At 47.5% G+C, this 18,000-nt stretch overlaps 1 protein-coding gene across 2 annotated transcripts in view; it reads left to right on the forward strand.

Moving 5' to 3' along the window:
* Positions 1-658: 658 nt before the first annotated feature.
* The window catches only part of LOC135377418 (RING finger protein 44-like), a 108,251-nt gene continuing 90,909 nt past the window's right edge, over positions 659-18,000 (forward strand). For both annotated transcript variants that reach the window (XM_064609805.1, XM_064609806.1), the window contains exon 1: positions 659-1,075. In XM_064609805.1, coding sequence (XP_064465875.1) covers positions 665-1,075 — 411 coding nt within the window. In that variant the 5' untranslated portion in view covers positions 659-664. The remainder of the gene's footprint in view (positions 1,076-18,000) is intronic.

Raw genomic sequence — 18,000 nt, forward strand, 5'->3', positions numbered from 1 at the left:
ACGAGAGAGAGACCCTCAACAGCCTCCTTCTAAATGATGGAAAGTAATTGTTCTGATACTGGAACATACAAAGGGACAAACATAACACAACTCCTTCTAAATGTTCTAAATCTTCTAAATGTTTGAATATTTCGGACCCGTGTCTGTTTTATACCTTTGAGGCATGCTCACTGCCTCTTGAGGTGCCACAGAGGCTTGCTTTGAGGGCGCGGACAATTGCCCACCGTCGAAGGAGTGCCTGAAACCTGATAGTATTATTATTTTCTGTTTGTGTGTGTTTGTTGGATCTTCTCCACCTTTCTTTTAATTTTTCGATAAGTCCCAGAGCGACTGTGAGACTCCTTCAGGAGTCGAGCCCGGCCCACTTTGACGCAAGAACGATAGGACGAGGAGGCTACTACTGCTACTGCGAAGCACAATTATTGCGGACTCTCGTCCGCTCTCGCCTGCACGACATTCACTACGTATCAAACACATGTGCATGCCGAACATAATCAGTTTTTCCAGCGTACGTTCGCCTTCTGCGGCCTTCAGATAAAAGATGGCGCCAGTCTCCATTTCCTGTGGTGTCTGCTTACACAAATTGAAGTAATCACAGGACTTTTCGGCGTTTTAAATCGTCAATGGCTGTATCGAGTAGGGCTAATGAAGTCTTCTAACTGATATGGAAATCAACTTCAACGAAGGCATTGTTTCCAGATATAGAAATAACGTCGCATCCGGTGTTCACCGTGCACCAGCGCGAGAAGGCGTCGCCAGTGTCGCAACCAACCACCCCTCGCTGCAAAAGTGGGACGACCTGCTCGGCGGCGCGGAGCGGGCACGCAGGCATTCGGAGATCGGAGAGTTGGCCTTCTACGAACGTCGGCCATCGTACGCTCCGGTAGGAACTTTTGCGTGCTTTTGTTCCTGGAGAAGCTCGGTAATGCCCGTTGCGAGCCCCCCGCACAAGGAGGCAGCCACCGTGTCGCGCTACCTGTTGCCCAAGCCTCCGCGGCACAGCCCGGCTTTATTGTCGTCTTCGGGGGCTGGTTCACACCACGGCTTTTCGCCCGACCCTCAGGCTTGCCTTCAGGTGAGTAACGTTTTGCGAACCCTGCCGGTCTCAGGTCGTGCCCCAGCCCTTGTCGTTGGTGCAGATCTTGACCAGTACAGATGGTGATGTTGTCAAACGCAAGTTGTGTGCGCCGAGAGACTCAAGTGTGTTCATTTCACGATACATACCGCAGCATCCGGTGCAGCGGAGGCGATTGCGTTGTTTTCCTGGCGAGGATGCGATTCCTTTGGTCATTTTGTCGTCGTTGTCTGACCATATTCGCGCAAGTCGACTGGCAGAGTGACCAATAGGACCGCAGATATGTCTCATCCGAACATGTGTTAAGTCACTGCGATCTGTAGACGGAATGCGTCATTTTCTTTTGTCCTTTTGTGCACACGTGCGTCGTCATGGGTCGTGTGGCCGTCCAGTGCGTGTGATTGGTGAAATGTGCGTACGTGCTTCAATTGTTACCTGGTACCACTAGTACGCTTGGTGTTTGGTACGTGTTGTGGTGTCAACGACGGACTAATCCTTGTATTGGGGGAAATGGGTGGTGGACCCGTCTGAAATCGGCATTACACTGTAGCGCAGATAAAGCGCTCGCGTGTGACGGTGATTTCATAATGCTCCGATAGCTTGTGTCATTTTATTCTGCTTTGTCGAGCCAGGGTCAGCGTGACATGTCGGTGTTGTGAGAGAATGTGGCAGTCGGTCAGGAGCGGCGAACCTTGATCCCTTAATATCGTGATAGAGCGAGATAGATGTAGGTAGAATGTTGGGTGGAACAACGTTTTGGATGCGGTTCACGCATTTGAAAGTTGAATGTTGTGCCACAGAACGCTTTTTGTCTCCTGCCGCCATGAATTTGTCGTCGAATTTATCAATACAACAATTGTATTCAGAAGCTCATTTAATAGATACCTCACGCCATCTGTACTAATTCGGTGTCATTCTGCAAACGTCAGTTAGCGAACTCGTCATAGTACTAGTGTCATAATACTACTACTACATAGTACTACTACTAGGCTATTCCTAAAATTTATACTGGTAAGCACGTTTATGCACCTCTTGCAACGGTAACAAACGAGTGTGTGTAGGCACAACAACACACGATAATCAATCAATCAACACACTATAAGCTTCAGAGACAAAAGGAAATTTTAAAACAACAGTCATTTTACAAACCGTATAAATTCTTATCGTGCTGTATTTGGTTCACTTACTGTGAACTAAAACTGTTCTGGAAATCAGTTACAACCATCTTCACCGGGGAAAGTTATCCTCATGCAAGGTACCGCCCAAAAGTGAATTCGAAATGGCGTCATTACATTTTGAGCACACCGTAGAAACATACACGTGGTGAGGATGCAATAAGTACGCCGAGATGCTAAAACAGAGCTGCAGGCACTCCCACGTTGTCTAATATCATAGATATTGAATATGCTAATTTTTCCAAGTAGGCATGAATTACAAGTGTGTGAAATTAGTTTTTGACCACACCACTTTTCCGCAGTAAGCATGGTGGCTTGTGTCTGGGGAAGTTTCATCGCTACAACCATGTCTTATCCTTGAGGAGGGAATTTGGGGGCAGGGCCTACCCCCAGAGAGTCCCTGATGGTACCCAAGGAATGGCATGGCACCTTATTTATTTATTTATATTACGTTGAAGGCCCCCTGGATGGGGGGCATTCTTGTATAGGTTATTGGGACTGACGATTCGAAATATATGATACATACCAATTGTTCATTTCATTCTCTCTCAATGAACGCGTCTTGTAATTGGAGTAAGACATGTAAGAAGGCACCTCTACAAGATCAGACGTGCCATTGTTTGGTGGACAGTAGCGAATAATTTGCAAGGGAATACCTCTTTCCGTTTATGATGGTACAGAACAGGAATATTGTGCGTACTATAATGATTTAAGTTCATTGCATGTCAGGAACAGTGGATGAACAGGCACACGTTGGTTGGAAAGTGTAGGCGAACCGGTGAAACATGGCACAAAGTAATCCCGAGAGAGAGAAAACACGCAAGAATTTCGAAAATATGTTGTTGTCGGCTGCGTGTTCCTCTGTCTCTGGGTTACTTTTCGTCATGAGTATCAGTTTCATTGCAGAAGCTTAATAGTACAAAAAAGGAAAAGTAAAGTAAGATGGACGACCATTGGTGGTGTGTTCGTGACCGTACCTCTACTCTACGTCCATCGGACCCGGGTTCGAATCCCGACTCCGACTGTGCTGCCTGTGTGATTTCCCTCGGTTTTCTTCAGTCGGCGACGGACGTGTAGAGGTTCATTCAGTGAAGCTCTGCGAGTTCAACGTGTAACGCTTTTCAGGCAGTATCGCTTCGCACTCATTAATCGGGTTACCTCCTCGAGCAAAAAGCATCGGTACGGTCAAGGAAGTTCCATGTTAGAATGCGTCATTCAAAATCGCCCACGACGTCTTACGTAACTGATACACGTGTGCCGTGCTTAGGCGTTGCGTAACATTATTGTGCGCGCAAAGCGTGAGTTTTTGTTATGTTTTGTTTGTTTGTTTGTAAGAAAAAAAGAGAGTTTTTGTTTTCTTGGCTTGTATACGATAGGCAAAGACGACAGTGGGGACCCGAAGCGAGACCAAACAAACGGTGTCACGCGCTTTCGTATGACGCGCAGAGTCATCGCGCGACACATTTCAATGAAGATCGCGGACAGTAATTTATAATTGGATTTTGTGTCAATGCCGCAGCGTCACTGCCAGCCACATCTGGTTTCTTTTCTGCCAAGCAGTGTGATCCACCCAGACGGAATCTTACTGGTTTCTGATACTGAACCAAATTTGGAAAACAGTCCTCAATACAGGGTGTGTGCAGAAAAACATGACCCGCATTTAGGCACATGGCTTGTTGCCTACCTAACTAACGAACTTCCGGTGGCGCACGATGGTGCATTTATGCGTGCGAAATCTGCAGAAAAATTGTGGAAGCCATACTCAGCTTAAAAAATAAACGGAACAACCAAAACGTCGGCTTCTGTGCATCAGTATAGGGCAACATGGTGGACGACAGGGTGTATGTGAAAGGGCACCATGGTGAACGTAGGAGAGTTGTGTTCAAGTCCCGCTAGGGGCGCTATCGGTGCCTAAATCGAAACGATGTCCCACATCCCACATGGATGCTCATCGGCAGTACCCCTAGCGGTGCCTGCACATAACTCTCGTGAGACCGAAATGCACTACGATGCACTATCATGACCGCCCTATTCTAATGCATGGAAGCTCATGTTTTCGCGCTCTGTTTATTTTTTTACACTGAGTATGGCTTCCAGGATTTTTTTGTAGCTTTCGCACGCATAAATACACCATCGTGCGCCACCGGAAGTTCCTTGGCTAAGTAGACAACGAGTTACATGTAAAAATGCGGGTCATGTTTTTCTGCACACACCCTGTATATTACTACGTATATATATATTATACGTATATATTAATACGTAATAATACAATATATTAATACGTATTCTCCGTCAAACACTCTTTGTGAAAACGAAACTGGATGGGAACGTGCCGTTTGTTTTCCTTGTTTTAAAACGTTTGGGCGCCTTGCTGGATGAAATTTGCAATTTTGCGTGTGGCATCAACAACTACCCTGCACTCTGATACAACTTTAATTCGAAAATCAGTCTACGGCACTAAACTGTCGCCCACAGGGCCGGCAAGAGGGTTGGGCAGCCGGGGCCCGCACCACCCAAGGCCCGTCGTAATCTTATAAAGCAGAAATACTTGGACTGTGTTACCGAGACCTGAGGAGGGGTCCGTGCATGACCCATCCCCCGTGGCCCGTAATTTCTCTCGCCGGCCCTGGTTGCGCTGACTGCGAACGAAGGTTGTGGTAAGGCAGCGAAAAGCCCGGCACCAGGAGGAATGTACACCTCACATTGGACCATCCGCGTAGCCACGTCGATACAACCTTCGCACATTTATGCTATCAACAGGGTCATCCCACTACGGTCTCTGCTGTCTGAGGCTGTGTAGGCAAATGGAGCAACAATTTCGCTGTGAAGTCGGACCAGGACGCATGCTAAGTCTCCCGTCTGTTTCTGCTGCTCTTTCTCTTCCTGTACGCGCCTCTATGCCGCTCGTAAGTTGCAGATAATTCGCGGTGCTAAGGCGGGAATTTAAACAAAAGATGAAGAAATGAGGGTGTGAACTCGTGTCCCCATTTCTGATCGTAACCTGCAGTTCCGGGCTCGGTGGCTCAGTTGGTAGCCTTTTCGCCTATTGGTCCCAAGAATGCGGGTTCGAACTTGGTGGCAGTGCAGTACAAGTTACTTTGACATTTGGCGTGAGGGGAGTTAAAGAGGGTTTATTCACTGGCATCCCCTCGCCGCCATACTGTATAGGTCCCTCGAAGTTATGTTCCCGCATTCGTACGCCGGCATATACGCTTTCTGGATGACTATTAGCGTCGAAAGCATAGAAATTACTTGGATATGCTACAAATAACACAGCACAATAATTTTGAAGCGCCAAATATGCGATGACTGCGATGTGGGTAACGACTTGGATGGGACCTACAATATGGCGGCCGATGGCAGCACATCTGCTCGTTAGCGACAGTGGCGGTCTCCTACGGATGACGTCATGTGAATAAACCCTGTACGGTGTGCCGTGTATTGAGATTTCATCTCTTATGTATGCGAAATGAATTCACCAACCGACCACCTTGGCGTCGATGATGACCATAGTTCGCGGTGTAAAGCCACAAATAGAAGAGTTCAGAAAATCCCAGTGCTCTTTGCGCACGCATTGCATCCTGGGTCCTTGCTGAACGGGGGAACCAAGGACAATCCTTCACATTTCGCTTTCGCTGACCTTGACACGTCGTGAACAATGGACCGGTAGGGAAGAAATCGGAACAGTTTGGAGGCCACCCGTTTCTTTCGTATTAGTAAACTCCCATAGTTCAAAGCGACGCTAAGCACTCTGGGATTTTCTGAACTCGTCTATTATTGAAAGACGGCAAAATAGTGTATCATAAGACGCTAATGGGGGTTAATACGTTGGAGGTAAATACCTCGAAATTATTAAAGACTCGGGTAGTTGGGGTACACTTTGCTAGAAAACAAACAAACGAAAAAAAAAAAAAGAGAAACTGGTGAATCCACCGTTCGCCGAGACGTATATGCTGCATTGTATAAACGCGCGCATGTGCTGCTTTTGTACATTTTTATTTTTATTACTTTTTTTTATGTCGAACATGTGCAGCCACCCGATTGTAGGATTCCAGGAAACGCTGCTTAGAAGGCCGTCATTCCGCCACCTGAGGCATGGGTTTCCACACATGTCATGATTCATGTACACCCGCACATAGAAGAATACTTTTTTTGTGTGTGTTATTGTTCGTATAGTGTGCGCGTGTCAAGGTAAATTCATTTGTTAAGCAGGAAGAAAATTTTCCACTATGTCGCGCTCGTAACGAGGAAAAAAATTAATGAATGCCGTCGGATATGGCTGAGCAACGTAACAATTCTGGGTGTGCACGTGGTGGGGCTATAAGCTGGCATAGCCGCCAATAGAACGAACAACAGGGCGACGATCTTGCATGGTCAACCGCCGCGCCCCAACTGGATGACTTCTTCAAAATTCCGTGTTAGTGCAGCGATTGTGTGGACAGACGGACAATAAACCTCTACCCGAGAAACGTCATCATGACGTTGGTAGAGAGACTGAAACCGAAACAAATCTGAAGGGGAGGGCTGGGTTCCAGGAATGGGAACATGTTCGCTGCCTCCTATTGAAAGAAAAGTAGGACCGAAGGTCGCGTCCGTTTCAGGGACCATCGTAACCCCCTCAAGACCGTGGCTTTCGAGCGCGACCTTGTTCACCCCCCTAGCTTCGAGCCTAGTTCAACTCTACCAAATTGATGGCGCTGTCGAACACTATGACGTCATTTGTTTACAAACAGGGAGAGAGTGGGAAACAGGGGGAGGGGGGGTTCTTTGTTGAAGCTCGTAGTGGGGGAGGGATGTGAGGGAAATCCCATATAAACTGACGTTTTGTTGGGGGAACGGCCCCCCCCCCTCCCCTTCTGGATGCGCCACTGGGTTAGTACGCGCAGTGGGCCTACTTCGATGGGAAGTATAGGCCTCCGTTCTTCTCTGCAAGGCTGGAAAGTTTTGTTAGTAAAACGTCGCCGCCCAGTGTTTAGCATGAGCGGGCGCTGTATCCATCCGGTATTTGGTTCTGCTGAGTGGAGCCAAGCTGGTATACCCTTCGTATAATTCTTCTAAAGTAGGTTTTTATTTTTCCCGTCACTAATGGCGTTCATATAAGTACGGACCACCCATAGACATCTTCTGTGGCTGCTTTGTGTCATGTTTCGACGTCGCTAAAACAATCAAGATGGGCATATACAGTGAACCCTGGTTATTATGACCATGATCGTTCCCGAAAATTTTAGTCATAATGCGGAATTGTCATATTAACGGGGGGATTTGCAGAGGTTTCACTGCATTGTTCCACAGGAGTATGGTCGTAAAGCGCGTATGTCAGATTATCGGGGGTCATATTAACGAGGGTTCACTGTAAATTGTTGCCGGGAAGCACTGCTTCGTACATCACATCAAAATGCAGTTGTATTTCACGGAACTACACGGAGAATGAAGGGAATTGCATCAGGACGAGAGCCGCCGATATTTCGAACTGACTGTGCTTGGGCACCGTCCCCATCATTGGCATATTATTTAAAGGGTTAGGTATGACGCTGTTAAACGTTCGTGCGAATTGATCCACAACTCGCATGGACCTCTAACACGTCATACCTAACCCTTTAAATACCGTACCAATGATGAGGACGGTGCCCAGAAGAAGAACAGTCTCTGTTCGAAATATCGCCGGCTCTCGTCCTGAGGCAATTCCCTTCAAATTGAACTGAGAGCGCAAGATACACGGACAAAGAACGGAGAAACAGACAGGACGGGCGCGAACTTCCAACTAAGTTTATTGGAGAAAATGAGTAAAAAAGCAGAAACCCTCTCACAGCACACGTGTCACTTTCTGGGCGCACCGGTTCTGAGCACACCGGTTCATCAGTTCCTTTTCGGTTAGAGATACAGAAGGTGTGCTAATTAACGCATACATCTTGATGGTTATTTATCTTTTCTGCTTCTATTATTTCCCGCATTAGTTTAGTCTTGTTTCTTGCGATAATATGGCAATCTCGATAGATAGAGATCTCTCGATAGATCTCTATCTATCGAGATTGCCATATCATCGCAAGAAACAAGACTAAACTAACGAGGGAAATAATAGAAGCAGAAAAGATAAATAACCATCAAGATGTATGCGTTAGCACACCTTCTGTATCTCTAACCGAAAAGGAACTGATCTTCCTCAGAACCGGAGTGCTCAGAACCGGTGCGCCCAGAAAGTTACACGTGTGCTGTGAGAGGGTTTCTGCTTTTTTGCTCATTTTCTTCAATAAACTTAGTTGGAAGTTAGCGCCCGTCCTGTCTGTTTCTCCGTTCTTTGTCCGTGTATCTTGCGCTCTCAGTTCAGATGTCTCAGTACCAACTAGCCCAATCCTCAACCGTTCTCAATTCCCTTCATACTTCCCTACCGGTTCGCTGGATTTCTACCCGTCTAGATACACGGTGAAAGGAACGGTAACGGGGCAGTCACGGAAAAACATGACAGCGGCGAGAATCGAACCCACACCGCTCACCGGTGCTCAAGGGGAGTAGGTTCGATCCTCGCCCCAGTCGACGAATGCGCTGTTCCAGTCTTTCGATGTGCTTAGGCGCTCAGACTTTGTGTCTGTCTGCCAGCCTCAGTTCGGTTACTTAACCATCATGTTTACCAGATGTCGCCTGTCTCGTTCTACGTATGTACATGTGTGAGTGCGAGGAAAACAATACAGGAGAGAGAAAGAGAGAGAGAGTGAACATAGTAAGAGCGTGGCTTGTCCGTCCGAAAGGGGCCCCTTGGCAAGTCGTCGGGAAGTCGCGCCAGTGTGGCGTAATCGGTAGGGCACTCGACCGCAGTCAAGAGGTGTGGCTTCGATTTCCGCCGGCTGCGTGGCTTCTTCCTCTTGGTTTTACGAGCGTATATAGTTTAGGAATCCCTGGATAGGTGTGCCTACCACAATGGCCCTCAAACTGGCGTGTGCAAAATTCCTCTTCCTGGACCCTTTCCGGTAAAGTGACACAGAGGGGCGTCGTCACGGGGGGGGGGCGTTGCTTCCCTCCCCCCTGGCTTCAGCAAGTAAACATTGCCGCTGCAACACAATCACAAATTATGGCTCCTTTTTTCTCTCTACGTTCCTGAAACGTAGGGTGTCTGAGCCAACGGGCGCAGTTCACTCAGAGAATCAGACGCAGATCCCGTACCGTGAACCCCCCCCCCCCCCCCCCCCGTACAAAATCCTGGCGGCGCGCCCATGGGTGACACAAAAGAACCAGTCGATAGGTCACTTGCCCCACGCTCCTGTCTTTCCTCCTTCCTCCATGACCATGAATGCTATAGCGATGACATACGTTGCTGTTACCTTATCGACCTTGGCTAACCTTAGCGGCAGGGATATGGGCAGCAGTTGGTGGTCGTATCTATCATGGCAGCTTCCGAACTTGGGACGCGATGAAAGAACCTTGCGGATCCTTTGCCTTCTCCCATTTCCGTCCTCTCCCTTGCCCTCCCTCTCTACCCTCTTTCTTCAAGATTGCCATGGCAGCGTCCACTCGCCATTTTTTTTTTTTTTAACTATCAGCCTCAAGCGTTTTCGCTTGCTTGTGGCACCTGTCTTTTTCCTGGTCGCACGTCCGATATAGCCAACATCATTTTCAGGTTCTGTGACTTCGTTTATATTCCATTTTAGCGGCATTGCCGGCATTTTCCCATCAGCATAAAACTTCGAGGTGAACGTATTTTGGGCAGTGCTGATCGCCTTCCACGTCGAGACCGCCAGGTGACCCGCGGGTTCGAATCTCGGCACTGGCCTGGGTTTTGCGACGGGCTTTCCAGACGAATGTCGGCACAGTTCCCCCTGAAGTCTGCCCATGACGCATACTAACCCACCTCCTTGTCCCCCACTCCTTCCTCGTGTCCTCTCTCCATTTGTCCACGTCCGTACGCCGCTCATAGCCACAGTTGCTTCGCGGTGCTAGCACGGAATAATAATAAAAAAATGCCAGTATAGAAATTGTACGCTGATTCTTACGCGACGTGGTGAATCGACTGAATGAGTCCTACACTCTTAAAAAAAAATGGTGTACTTTAACTCCTTTTTTTGCCACATATATAACACCCTTTTGGGGGGTACAATTACGCTCAAAAGAGTGTCTCCTCACTCGCTCAAGGGAGTAGCGGAACACCTTTCTCCCTACTGGAGAGTAATATTACTCCCCGGCAGGGAGAAGGTGTTATGCTACTCCCTTGAGGGAGTGAGGAGACACCCTTTTGAGCGTAATTGTACCCTCCAAAAGGGTGTTATATATTATTGGCAAGGAAAGGAGTTAAAGTACACCCTTTTTTTTAATAGTGTAGCACCAGTATCTGGAGATGAAGCTTATTACCGAGGTCCAAAGAAGTTACGAAACAGTAGTCCCGTTGTTTACAAACTGTTTGGCCGTTGGCCATGGGCGCGGCCATTTTTATGGTCACGTGAATTTCGACGTTTACAATGACGTTCCCCTGGCACGCTATCGCCCATGGAACGATTGATTGTAAGAGGCACCCCCTGTGCCTGGCAGAAAGGGACGGTGTCGTTATCCAAAGTTGCCGAGGACATACGGTAGGTCGTACACATGCATATCCCTGCGTCTATATTCGTGCAGACGACAGAAAATTTTCCTTGGTCGGAGATTTCCGGTGCACGTTAAAAAAAAACCCAGGTGGTCGAAATTATCCGCAGTCCTACTCTCCATTTTTTTCTTTTAAAATCAGTCAATCAATCAATCAATCCGCAGTCCTATCCTGCGGCATGTGCAGCATATTGCCGCACATTTACATAGGCTGACTCAACTTACGTGTAAATCTATTACTTGCCTTCACTGTTTTATTTTTTATTTTTTCTAATAAGCAGAAGTGGGGTCCGTATTATGCAAGCACCGATAAGACATCTCTCCTGTCTACGAGAAGACATGCAACGCAAATTAATTTGATCTAATCATTGGCGCATATCTCTGAGATGTGATAGATTAGCTGAAATCTGATATATGTCTTCCCAGTTCTACAGCCTGGCTATCTAGGTTGTTTCTCCCTTAATTTCGTTCATTAATGAAGCAATAGACCGAACTATTCAGGCAGGCAGGTTCTAATTTTATGAAAAGAAGGCAGAATACTCAAGAAGGCGTAACCTCGTTCAAAGAGTTATACTCCGGATTGGACGAACAGCTTATGGTGTACTACGCGTTTATAGGTTGGACTATGACGCATATTCGCGGGATACTATCTAACCTGTGCGGATGTGTTAATGTAAGAGTGATTCAAGGAATACCCATTCATCACGCATGCGCGCGTATGCCCCACGTGAAGCCCTTTCATCACGTGACCTTTCGCTGTGCAACAACTGCATCTTGATCAATGGGCTTCGCAGTGCTGGTGACATACAGCTGGAGACGGCCTCATTACGACATGACCTGTCACGTGAAAGATAATCTCTATAAGTTACATTCAAGCGATTGGCTACTTAACTCCTGTACACGGATGTTTGTACGTCGTATTGATTTTTTAAAACAAATGTTATCTCCAACTTTAAATCTTATCTGTTTTGAAAGTATGTACAAGAAGTCTTGCATTATGTTTATAAACATTAGCACAAACACGGCAACTGCCTCTTACTATAGCCAGTGTGTACACGGATCCGGTGGAAGCTCTGTCCCTCAGTACTCAATGCATACAAAAAATATATTAAAAAAAACTCTAGATTCTAACGTCACGATCATGAGCCGGCACGAGGAAAGAAACAAATTAAACTTGGAAATTCCGCACGCGTATGCGTGATTTCGATGAACTACGCAGTACAACTGCTTTTGTAGTGCGCCGGGAAAAGGGGGAAAAAAAGAAAGAAATTTCAGGACACCTTTAACGTAATGCTCCGTTGTTCGACTCTTTGTTTCCTTGCTGCTTCATGATAGAGTGATAAAGAGGAGTCAGACGTACACGGCCAGGTCATTTGCAGTGTACACACGTAATGGCTGTTCAGGATGAATGCATACATGCATCACGATATACGATCCATTTTCTTGCCGATATCAGCCCTTCGTATACGGAGCAGGATAACCGGAATCCAGCCGGACCTTCTTAGAAACCATCGTTTCCATCTCGTGCATTTGTCCACCGCCTCGCAGCATGCTGTTCCCGCTTTGTCAAATCCTTTCGGTGGCTCCGAATGACCAGAATTTTAATCTCTTCCTCGACGTTCCGCTGGCAGAGGTCTTCGCTGAACTCTTCCGTTCGCTGTGACCCTCAGCAACGGTTGCTGAGGAGAGGGCACCGCTTCGAAAACGTCATGGCGCTGGATCTCAAAACTGGACAGAAGGGGCCGGGGGTCACAGAACGCCGAAACTCAACTATTCAGTGAAGTATCTTCTACTTTACAGTTTCATTACGTAGAGCGCGTGGCCCCCGCGTGAGGTCAGGAATTCGGCCAATAGCTGGATCTTGCGGAACGGTCTTTTTTAACGAGGGCAACCGCATGGTAACCGTGACAGCCGGACGACACTGTATAGCGGCCGATTATACAACGGTCGTTCAAGGTTGACCGAGACGCTTACTTCTTCAAAAACAATGGAAAATCTAGGAAGCACTAAACTACGTCAGTTTTTCTAAGTATTCACCGTGCGCATCTAGACATCGCTGCCATCGCTGTAGCAACTCCTCGATGCCTTTGGCGTAGGAAGAAGTGCGCTGCTGTCGTAGCCACTGCAGGATATCTTTCTGGAGGGCTTCATCTATGTGGAACGTTTTCCCTCCAAGGTGCTCTTTAAAGGGCCCAAACAAATGGTAATCGCTTGGGGCTAAATCTGGCCTTGGGACAAAATCTCCCAGCGCATTTCGGCCAGGGTTGCTACCGTCAACTTCGCCGTGTGAGGCCGGGCATTGTCATGAAGAAGAATGACCTTTTCTTGCCAATTGCGTTACGCACAGCACCCTTTATCAACTACTGGGCAATGGACACTAGCTCCGGTGGCGCAGCGGTAACGCGTGCGCTTGGAGACTGGGAGGTCCGCGGTTCGAATGCCGTCTGGGGTTTTTCCTGGGTTTCCCTCAGATGTGTAATAGGCGTATGCCGGCACAGTTCCCCTGAAGTCGGCCCATGGACGCAGCTATCCTCCCCCCGAGCAGATTCCGCTCGGTCTTCCACTTCACCCTTTCCTCTCCTCCTCTCCACCACCTTTCCATTCCCGAGAAACATGCCGCCTAATCAGGCAGGCAGACCTCTCGGGTTCCTCCCAACGACACTCCTCCTCCTCCTCGGGCAATGGACAGTAATTGTGACTCCATGCTCCAAGAAGTCCATGTCCACATGGATGACACCCCGCATATCCCAGAAGGACAGTTCCCGTGGACTTCACAGCAGACGGCTGCAGCTTTAACGGCGGGGAAGCCTTACGTCACCATTCCATGTCGTGTCCATGCGGTTCATTCGTCACCATATCCCGTCCTTTGCCGAACTGTCTGCACCATTCGCACACTCTTCCCCTTGACGTTGTTTGTTCCCCGTGCTGTGCCCGTAATCTTTGTAGAATCTCAGCTGGTTTGACATTATCTTTCACAATGGACTTGATTATGCATCGCTGTTCCATAGCTACGTAGCTCACTGTCATGACAGATGCCGCAGCTGCACATGCCGCTGGCTCGAAAAAGGATTACAACTCGTCTTCCGAAAGTTTTATTCAATTACATTTACTCGCTGATTTTTCTCGAGCGAAAGTCTCAGTCAACCTTGAACGACACTTGTAATACTAAATGTTAAATGCAACGAAACAAAGCAGTCTTGCGTTATACCCCTGTCACACAGGCATTTCGATCCTTCTCGAATCCGATCTGCATCGAACTTCCCGAGCACGCTCGAGTTTTGACGCTGCTACACGGCCACTTTCAATGCGCATTGAATGGTTGACCTGTGCAAATGAATAAACGGAACTCATTAATTTCGCGTTTCCTATATAACAGCGATATTAGTGGTAATTTATCGTATACCGATGTAAGCATCATTTGTAGCTTCGCGCGCATGTCCGTCTTAAGTTATGACAGTTCACCGGGGTCGAGGATGCAAATGGCGGCCGTCGAGCCGTCTTGAAATTCTCAATCCTGTTATGGGAACTGTCTTGAGTTAAGCAGGATCAAAGTTCGATCCTGCTTGGAAGCGGCTGTGTAGCACCACCCGATCTGCATTGGGTTCAAGCAGGTTCGGTCGAGCAGGATCGAAAATGCCCGTGTGACAGGGGTATTAGATATTGAGAGCATTTTGTGACAAATACATATTTTGAGGGTTGAAACTGGGGATGTTACTCCAGTCATCTGCGCTTTGTTGAATGGGCGCTTCACCTTAGCTGGGACACCGGAACTCCCTTTATGACGATGACGTTTCGGTGATCTCATTTTCTTCACATGAAAACAGCGTTAGCGATAATTTGTATTGACCGTTTGAGCCCGTTCGATAGTGCCTTATCGCGTGTTCATAGCATGAGTGGAACCATTGCATGCTCCGGAGAACCCTAAATCAACGCTATCAAGGTTATTAGAGCAACGTGAACTTGGTTTTCGGAGCTGGGTTATACGGGCAGGCGGACATCCTGTAGGACAGCGTATGCAACTACTGGACGACTAATTAGCTAAAATTCGTTAATTAACTTATTAATTAGATGTTTCTGGGAAATGCGAGATAGCAGAATTCGAACCAGTCATTATTGAAGTCCATCGTCCTTATTAAACACCCTGAGAAGCGAACGTTCCTCGAAATATAAATTGCCAAATTTTACTATGCAAATGAGCCGCAACTAGTACTACGCAGAAAGAGCAACAGGCAATACACGTGAGAGGGTCACGTGCTTTGGAGCGATGGAGCTGATTGGAGTAGGCGCTAATCTGTTGACCAGATAGACCGCTCTCCGACCCAGATAAGGTGAAGCTCGCGTCGTTTCTGCGCTCGAAAAGCGCGTTATGTTCAGCGCAGTTCTAGTTTCGCCTCTAGTACGGCATAGCGAAATTTGACAATTTATATCTCGCTACTCTCTCGAGTACGTTCGCTCCTCACGGTGTTTATTAAGGACGATTGATTTGAATAATGACTTGCTCTAATTCTGCTATCTCGTATTTCCCGCAAAACATATAATTAATAAGTTGATTAATAAATTTTAGCTAATTAGTCGTCCAGTAGTTGCATACGCTGTCCTACAGGATGTCCGCCTGGCCGTAGAACCCATCTGCGAAAACGAAATTTATGCAGCTTTAATAGCCTTTTTATAAAACAAATCTGTACTGATTAAAAAAAAAACACCCTATATATTATTTGTTTTTCGTCGCCTTCAAAACTTTCTACTCACTTAAAATCACAGAACAAGTGACTGCGCCTTCTAGAATAAGCTCCTTGAAATTCCGCGCAGAGTGTATCCGGCGTATGTCATGGAGAGAATCCCAGCTGGGACAGTTTCAATGATAATTGAACATGCGCGTGGCGCCACCAATCATGTAACGCGTCAACTTCTCAAAGGATATTGGATCCAAGGCTGCCTGACAGGTCGACACGTTAGACGCTTGAACCGAGCCAACGTGTTTCTCCTCGAACGCCACCTTGCGGAGCGCTCGTTGTCAGCGGTAGGAGAGAGGATCACGTTGTACACATTGGTGTCTGCGGTTTCTTTGCATTGCGCTTGTGGTGCAAACTGCTAAATACCAAGCAACGTCAGTTGTTACATAGTTGGGTGCAGTGTGATTGATAGGAACTCGTAGAGGGCAAAATTACATCATTATGGGTACATCATTTATCTGTGATTAGCCAACCAGGCTATTTGGTAGCTGTGGGAAACTGACAAACATTTCGTTTGTAATATGAGAAGTGTGACGAGCAGAGGCACCCTGCCCTTTGCTCTTCCCCAACGAGCTCACACTGACTGCAGTATCAGCAACAGTTTTGAGACGTCTTTCATGGTTCAGGTTCAGATACCGCCTAATCCCCTTTGTATCAGGTCAGGTGTACTGCACACCAAAGGCGCGGTCCGGACGAAATAGTCCAGGTGTCTAAGTAACAATAAAATCGTCAGTAAAAGAAAAACCGTCGGTTACAAACAATAGTAGAATTGCTCGTTTGGCACAGCACGTCGCTGGGTATCGTCCGGCAGACTCTTCGTTAGATTTGGACTGGCTAGTGTCTTCGGTTTCTGTGTCCGTTGGTCTGGGGGTGCGTGCTGTTGGTGTCTTTCGTGTAGTGCCTTCCTTTGTGATGTCTTTGGCTTTTACTGTCGTTGCTCTGTCCCATGCCACTAGAGTTCGTTTTGCTTCCATTATTTCGTGGTTGTTCGCCCTGGCAAAACCGAGGGCTGACGCTATCGGTTTTCGTGAGGGTGATTCATGTAGAGCAGGACATGACCTTCATCACATGATCTTCATCTTGGCCGGTGTCGCATAAGATACACGTTGGGGGGGGGGGGGGGGGGGGGGTCTCTTCCGAGCAGTTCGTGCAGTCGTTTCCTCGTAAGCAAGGATACCGTGCGTGCCTGGAACAGTAGGCCGCTGGTTCTGTCTCCCTGGTAGAGTCGTTCTGGAGATGGTACCATTTTATTCTGACCGTATATGTACACGCTGTTTTTTTTTTTTTTTTTTTTCCTGTGTGGTGCCAATTTTCTTCTTTAATCATGTGCATCTCTTTCTTGATACTATTGTTCCATTCGCGCTCGTTTTTTGCTGTGTTTCGACTGGTGTCCCTGCATATTCTTTGGCTAGGTGGCGCGAGCTTCCGAAGGAAAAAAAACACACAACATCCATTCATTCGTTTCAATGACCATTGAAGGACAGTCTGGGTATGAAGCGAAAGCTCACCGAGAAAGCTAGAATTGAGTGAACTTTTAAGCAACAGGACCGATAATCACGTGGGTGTGAGAGTGAGCAAGGTTCTGAATAACGGCTAGGGTGTTCATTCCTTCAATTGAATGATGTGTTTGTCTTTCACTGCGGCACGCTTTTTCGACAACAGCAGCGTTGCGCGACGTTCCCTGTTGCGTATCTCATACATTGGGGAGCTGTCGAGTTTCCAAGGGGGCCGTGCGCCAAGACCCCTTCACTCTCGTCGTGACGTCACAGATCCTTACCTGGTATCTTCGCCCGAAGGATACAGAGGGTGGACTATTCGTATGCTGTCATCATATAGAAGGCGTCCCTGTCACGTGTCACAACATTGTCATACCATGTCATATGTGAGGAAAACATAATGTCCTTCCGGCCCATAAACCCCTGAGGCGCAATGGCAGACGGCAGCCGTGCACCACCAACCCTACCAGATGGCTAGGGGTTAGCCTTCGTTTGGCAGACGACGTTTTGTGCAAGATCTCGGCCATCTCGGGTACACACACCTAAAACAATCTACCCCGAAAACGTTTAAGTTCTTCACAAACCTGCTGGTGCCTCACAACACATCCATCAGGAACAAAAGTACAGCGTATGAACCACCAGTAGCCTCACGGTACGCCGGACCAACCTTTTTTTTTTCTCTCTCTCTCTTCTCATTTTCTCTTCCCGAACTCCGTTTCCCCTTAGATATGGTAAACGCAATTGACCTTGGAGAATTCTATAGTGGAACTAACGGTTGTCACTCGGATGTTCTAAAACACCGCAAAGTCCGTTCCAACACACCGCGCCGTGAAGCCCAGAGGCCAAGAGGGTGGTTTTATGGCGCAGAACGACAGCCGCCTGTAAGCTCGCATTGTCTTCTGCCGACAATGCTCAACTGCAGTAAAAAGTTCACTGGGCTTCCAGTCTTTGGGGTG

Source organism: Ornithodoros turicata, chromosome 1, assembly GCF_037126465.1.
Source record: "Ornithodoros turicata isolate Travis chromosome 1, ASM3712646v1, whole genome shotgun sequence".
In the NCBI taxonomy this organism is placed as follows: domain Eukaryota; kingdom Metazoa; phylum Arthropoda; class Arachnida; order Ixodida; family Argasidae; genus Ornithodoros; species Ornithodoros turicata.